This window comes from Nansenia antarctica (genome assembly GCF_963989245.1).
Source record: "Nansenia antarctica genome assembly, chromosome: 20".
Classification (NCBI taxonomy): domain Eukaryota; kingdom Metazoa; phylum Chordata; class Actinopteri; order Argentiniformes; family Microstomatidae; genus Nansenia; species Nansenia antarctica.
The window spans coordinates 11317680-11325179 of NC_137693.1; the positions used below are offsets into that span (position 1 = coordinate 11317680).

Below are 7500 nucleotides of genomic sequence, written 5' to 3' on the forward strand. Positions count from 1 at the left end.
ACACCATTCATTCCGTTCTATGCATCACAATGAACCCACCAGCCTCCCCTGAAGTACATAGGTACATGATGGAGCCAAGCCCTCCAGAGCTAAGTGTTTGTCAGCAGAGCAGCTTTCTCTTATTTTGCGCCCTGGTTCATGGAATAACCTCCAGAACACACTACAGATTAATAATCTCATCTCCCTGGGAGAGTTCAAAGCTCTGAATCTGATTAAGAATTATGTAACAGAAGAGTGCAATTGCTATTCCTAAACTGTATTCTGTTGTCCCTTGTGTGTTTTTATTGTGCTCTATTCTCCTAAATTGTTCCTTATCTGTTTTGCTCTATACTCTATTCTATACTTATTCTATTCTATTCTAACCCTAACCCTAACACCCTCAAACTGAGGGATACCTAGCCTACCCTAGCCTAGCCTACCACACCCGCAAACTGAGGGATACCTAGCCTAGCCTAGCCTACCACACCCTCAAACTGTGCAGCCTTGTGTGTACAAATCAATCATTTGTCAATGTCCTACTAGCCATGATGTAATTGTTCTGTTATTACAACACAAATGTCCAACAGATCGATGTCCCCCATGTTGAAAGGAACCATGAAGAGGGTGCATGTCATAGGAATTAAACTGGGTTACACCCCCCTTGTACTGTTATGCTATCTTGGCCAGGTCTCCCTCGAAAAAAGAGATTTTAATCTCAAGGGAGACTTCCTGGTTATATAAAGGTTAAATAAACACCATTGTGACTCACTCCTCTATCTCCGAGATGAACCTGGTCTGGAAGCTGTCCTGTGTGAGCAGCGTGTCGGACACCTCCCCGTCGAACAGCAGCTTCTCCTGGGCCAGCTTCACCAGGACCAGACGCACGATCTCCCCTAGATACATCCCACTGATCATCTTCTCAAACCTGGACACACACACACACACACACAGACACAGGCGCACACACACACATACACAACAAGCACAGTCACATACACACACACACACACACACCAAGCAGTCACGTACACACACACAGGCGCACATGCACACACACATGCACGCACACACACACACACACACACATACATAACAAGCACAGTCACGTACACACACACACACGCACATACACACACGCACATACACAACGAGCAGTCACGTACACGTACACACACACAGACACAGACACAGACACAGGCGCGCACACACACACACACACACACACACACACACACACACACACACACACACACACACACACACACACACACACACACAGACAGACAGGGGGAAGAGGTCATAGCACCATGAGATCAGCTGCCAGTAAACTGATTAGAGTCAGACTGTAGATTGCAGTTGAGGTTCATTCGACAGTCATGCAGTCATACAAGCCAAGGTGTTTACTCAGCACATCAGCAATGTACTCCAGCAATGTACTCCCAATGTAAATGGTAAATGGACTCCACTTATATAGCGCCTTTATCTAAAGAGCTTTACAACGGCCTCTCGTTCACCCATTCACACACACATTCACACACCAATGGCGGCCAAGCTACCATGCAAGGTGCTGGCCAGACCCGCTCACTGGGAGCAATTTGGGGTTCAGTGTCTTGCCCAAGGTCGATCTGCCGACCTTGGGATCATTAGACAGCAGCTCTACCTCCTGAACCACAGCCACCCCCCTACGCAGTGTGACTACCTCCAGTAACGTGCGGTCGGTGGGTAGCCAGGTGCGGCAGATGGAGGTAGAAATCGGAGGACAGACTCATCGTGACGCGTGGAATTTGATTATAACTCACTTTCGTTCGATACTATCCATCATCCCATTCCATGCCTTACAGTGAGCCCTGTCGTCCTCCGATTTCTACCTCCACCAGCCTCCCCCTGGCAGGTGGTCTACGGTGTTTTTAGGGGTATGTGTGTGTGTGGGGGGGGGGGGGGGCACCACGTACGTGTGTATCCCCGGGTTCAGTGAGTCCCGGTCCACCACCAGGTCAAAGTCTGTCAGGATGTCCTTGAGGCAGCCGTCGTCTCCGAAGCCGCCCCACTCTGTGTTGATGCACATGCGCCCGTCCTCCCCCTCCACGCGCTTCACGTTCCTCATCTCCTCCATGTAGCACGCGTTGGTGCCCGTCCCTGGGGGGGGGGGGGGGGGGCAGGACATACAGGTAAACATAGACATAGACACACACACACATCATATAAACACACACACATACACACACAAACACACATATGTACATACATATATACATACATATAAACACACACATACACACACACACGTAAACATAGACACACACACACACACACACACACACATATAAACACACACACACACCCATGCACATACGTAAATATAAACTCATACACACACACACACACACACACTCATATATAAACACATGCACATATGTACATTTAAACTCATGCACACACACACACACACACACTGTACACAAGCACACGCAGTGCAGTGCCGCCTACCGATGATCATGCCTATTTCACAGCTCTGGTCCCTGTAACCACAGCTCATCATGGTCCCCACTGTGTCATTCACCATGGCAACGGAGCCAATGTCATAGTCCTGGGAGGGAGGGAGAGAGAGAGAGAGAGAGAGAGAGAGAGAAGAGAGAGAGAGAGAGAGTGTTACACATGTGATTGTTACCATACTCAAACAATCTCCTCTTTCTCACAATATGAAACTTCACGTAGCTCTGATATGACAGCTGTATGACACAAGCAGGGGAGGCCGGCGGAGGTAGAAATCGGAGGACGGCGGGGGGGCTCGTTGTAATGCGTGGGGACGGGATGAGGAATCATCTCGTTCTGTTCCGTGCATTACAGTGACGCCCCCGTCCTCCGATTTCTACCTCCACGAGCCTCTACTGTACGAGGCCTCCAGACACCCACCTCTCTCCTGTGGATGGCCTCTCTGAGCAGCCTCACCACGTCCTCCCCCTCCACCCCCGAACAGTTGAAGCCTTTAGTCCAGCGGATCAGGATGCTCTGCAGGGGGTCGACACAACAACATATGTGACACAGTCTGATCATTCGGTCTTCATGTCGGGATTCGATGCAATGATCAGACTTTTCTTTCGAAAAAAATGTGAATACATTTCCGCGTTGTGTGTCACTGAATCCATTTCGTTGCAGTATTTTGGCTTGACTAGCGAGTTTGTGTTGTGATTCTCCACAACATTGAAACGTAGTTCCGTGTTTCAAAAGAAACGTTTTGATTGGTTGCCGACAGCCTCCACCTTTTCGGTCGTTTTCCGTTTTAATTTCATTTAAGGCCTTTTTTCTATGACTGACATACACATCTACTACTACTACTACTACTACTACTACTACTACTACTACTACTACTACTACTACTACTACTACTACTACTACGACAAAATGGTTGTTTCAGATGACAAAAGTGACATGTAACCAGGGGAGGCTGGTAGAGGTAGAAATTGGAGGGCTGGGTGAGGGCGGGCTCATTGTGTTACGGAATCAGGAATGGCACCATTCTTCATTCCATTCCATGCATTACATTGAGCCCGTCCTCCAATTTCTACCTCTTACCAGCCTCCCCTGGATTTGGCCCTTACACCAATCTTCTCTATACAAGCACCTACCCAGCAGCCCCCTTGTTTAGTTGCTATGGCGAGGGACAGTACAGTACAGTTACTCTTCTTCTTGAATGGTGTCTTTGTTATGAGCCTGGGCGCTGAAAACTCTTGGTAGAGTGACCTCCTGGCTGACTGACCGACTGACTGACTGACTGACTGACTGACTGACTGACTGAGTGACTGACTGGCTGACTGAGTGACTGATTGACTGACTGACTGACTAGCTGACTGACTGACTGACTAGCTGACTGACTGGCTGACTGACTGACTGACCGACTGACTAGCTGACTGACTGACTGACTGACTGACTAGCTGACTGACTGGCTGACTGACTGACTGACTGACTGGCTGACTGACTGACTGACTGAGTGACTGACTGGCTGACTGAGTGACTGATTGACTGACTGACTGACTAGCTGACTGACTGACTGACTAGCTGACTGACTGGCTGACTGACTGACTGACTGACTGACTAGCTGACTGACTGACTGACTGACTGACTAGCTGACTGACTGGCTGACTGACTGACTGACTGACTGGCTGACTGACTGACTGACTAGCTGACTGACTGACTGACTGACTAGCTGACTGACTGACTGACTAGCTGACTGACTGACTGACTGACTGACTGGCTGACTGACTGACTGACTGGCTGACTGGCTGACTGACTGACTAGCTGACTGACTAACTGACTGACTGACTGACTGACTGGCTGACTGACTAACTGACTGATGGACTGACAGACTGACTGACTGACTGGCTGACTGACTGGCTGACTGACTGACTGACTGGCTGATTGGCTGACTGACTGACTGGCTGACTGACTGGCTGACTGACCTTGTCGATGGCTGTCTGCTCACAGGGGAAGGAGAAGGTGAAGCCCAGAGGCAGAGTCTGATCCTTCATCTCCAGAGACTCCAGGAACTCAGACAGACAGGCTGCTATGTGGTCAAACAACTTTGTATGAGAGAGAGAGAGAGAGAGAGAGAGAGAGAGAGAGGGAGAGAGAGGGGAAGAGAGAGAGGGGAAGAGGGAGAGAGAGAGAGGGAGGAAGAGAGAGAGGGAGAGAGGCATTGAGATCACAATGAGTCAGAATGACAATGCAGTGCAAGCACGCAGATCCATTATTGGTGAAAGAGTAGATAACTAAGAATGCATTTAAGTGTTATGTGAAGGCTACCCACGTATGCACACACACACACACACACACACACACACACAAACGCACGCACACGCACACAAACACACACCGCCACGTATGCAAACAAACACACACACACATGTATGTACACATACACACACAGGCGCACACACACACCTGTTCCCCTGTCCCCAGCATGATCTCCTGGGGGATGGCGCAGATCTTACTGTCCATCTTCAGCACCCTCTGGAGGTCCTCCATCACGCGCACATGAAGCACACGGAAGTTAGTCCCCCCCAGGTCCAGGGCCAGGAAGTCCCCCGTCTCTGAAGGGACCAATCAACAGAGAGGAGGGGAAGGGGGGGCGGGAGAAGAGAGGAGGAAGAGGAGAGGGGAAGGGAGGAGGAAGAAAAGGAGAGGGGAAGGGAGGAGGAAGAAGAGGAGAGGGGAGGGGAGGAGGGATGAGGGAAAATTAACTTGAAAAAAAATAATATTTGGTAGCATACCCTTTGGAAAAAATAACTGAAATCAATCGCTTCCTGTAACCATGAATGAGTTTCTTACACCTCTCTACTGGAATTTGGACCACTCTTCTCTTCTCTTCTCTTTTGCCAACTGCTCCAGGTCTCTCTCATTTGAAGGAAGCCTTCTCTCAACTGCTGTTTGAGATCACTCCACGGGTGTTCTATGGGATTTAGATCTGGACTCATTGCTGGCCACTTCAGAACTCTCCAGCGCTTTGTCTTAAATCATTTCTGGGTGCTTTTTGAAGAGACCCATGACCTCTGACGGAGACCCAGCTTTCTGACACTGGGCCCTACATTACTCCTCCAAATTCTTTGGTAGTCTTCAGATTTCATGATGCCATGCACACAGTCAAGGCATCCGGAGCCAGAAGCAGCAAAGCAACCCCAAAACATCTGTGAACCTCCACCATGTTTGACTGTAGGGGCCGAGTTCTTTTCTTTGAAGGCCTCATTTCATTTTCTGTAAACAGTACAATGATGTGCTTTCCCAAAAACCTCTATTTTGGTCTCATCTGTCCACAGGATGTTTCGGCAACCTCCAGTCTGGCTTTTTTATGTCTCTTTTATGTCAGCAGTGGGGTCCTCCTGGGTCTCCTACCATAGCTTCCCATTTCATTCAGATGGCGACGAATAGTGCAAGCTGACCATGTTGTACCCTGTGTCTGCAAGTCAGCTTGAACTTGTTTGGAAGTTGACTGAGGTTTTTTATCCACCATTCGAACAATCCTTCGTTGGAATCTTTCATCATTTATTCTCTTCCACGTCCACATCCAGGGAGGTTAACTACAGTGCCCTGGGCTGTAAACTTCTTGATGACGTTGTGCACAGTGTGAACAGTGGAAACAGGAACATTAAAATCTCTGGTGATGGACTTGTAGCCTTGAGATTGTCCGTGCTTTTCCACTATTTTGGTTCTCAGATCCTCAGACAATTCTTTGCTCTTCTTTCTCTCCTCCGTGCTCAGTGTGGTGCACACAGACACACAACACACATGTTGAGTCAACATTTCTCCATTTTAAATGGTTGCATGTGTGATTTCTATATTGTCAGCATCTGTAACTTGCTACAGGTGAGTTTAAATACAAACTAAAGGAGCATTACATGCTTGAAATACAATTATTTCTTACGATTTTGAATAATAATTTTGTCCAGTCCATTTTTAGTATGACATAGACAATATATAGACAGTATTATATAGACAGTATATATGACAGACAGTATATAGACAGTATATATGACATAGACAGAGTATATCTATAAAGAGCCCTCCAGTTGTACCTGTGCCATCAGGCGTGGCCCTGACGAAGGTGGGCAGCATCTTGACGGGCGCGCGGCGGTGTGTGTGTTTGCCCAGGCCTCGGATCAGGTCCTTCCTCAGGCGGGACGACACCTCCCGCAGCCTGGCCACGGACAGACGGAAGGGCTGGAGGCACTCCTCCACCTGCAGGGGACGGGGGCGGGGGGTAAGGTGTTTTATTGTTTTATTGTTTTTAGTCCTTTTATCTTCTCTTTTTTTTATCTTTGCGTCTTTTAATCATATCTTGTATTGTGTTGCATTTTATTTAATATCCTGCACTTTACCTGTTGTACATCTGTGAAGAACTTTGGTTCAGCTGCTGTTGTATGTAAATCTGCTATATAAATAAAGTTGACTTGACTTGACAGTAGGTAAGTAAGTAATGCTTATTTATATAGCACATTTTAAAACGTCAAAAACAGTGCTTAACAGAAAACACTAGTAAAAGAGAAACAACAGACAACAATACACTAAAAACAAGGTGCAATACACAATACAAGTGCAGAAATAAAAGTACAAAAAGGGCAGTGTCAGGAGGCAGGCTCACCTCAGGTCAAAGGCCAGGGAGAAAAGATGTGTTTTAGCTAGTTTTTTTAAAAGCCTCGACGCTCTGGGCGGATCTGACGTGGAGGGGGAGGCTATTCCAGAGCCTAGTGTGTGTGTGTGTGTGTGTGTGTGTGTGTGTGTGTGTGTGTGTGTGTGATGGGTGGGTGGTAGAGATTCATACTTGTATGTGCTTTTCACCTGCAGATGGTAAATGGTAAATGGCATTTATGTAGCGCCTTATTCCAATGCACTCTCATTCACACACACATTCACACACCAATGGCAGCAAGCTACCATGCAAGGCGCCGGCCCACTCATTGGGAGCAATTTGGGGTTCAGTGTCTTGCCCAAGGACACCTTGACACGTGGCCAGCCGGGGATCGATGTATG

General features: G+C 47.9%; 1 protein-coding gene across 1 annotated transcript in view; it reads right to left on the minus strand.

Moving 5' to 3' along the window:
* The window catches only part of LOC308174355 (hexokinase-2-like), a gene marked incomplete at both ends in the record, with an annotated part of 6340 nt that extends 3215 nt beyond the window's left edge, over nt 1-3125 (minus strand). Inside the window, 5 exons of the mRNA XM_080549433.1 lie at nt 749-904; nt 1932-2115; nt 2467-2566; nt 2893-2988; nt 3117-3125. Of these exons, the coding sequence (XP_080405559.1) occupies nt 749-904; nt 1932-2115; nt 2467-2566; nt 2893-2988; nt 3117-3125 (545 nt within the window). The remainder of the gene's footprint in view (nt 1-748; nt 905-1931; nt 2116-2466; nt 2567-2892; nt 2989-3116) is intronic.
* Between the last annotated feature and the right edge of the window lie 4375 nt (nt 3126-7500).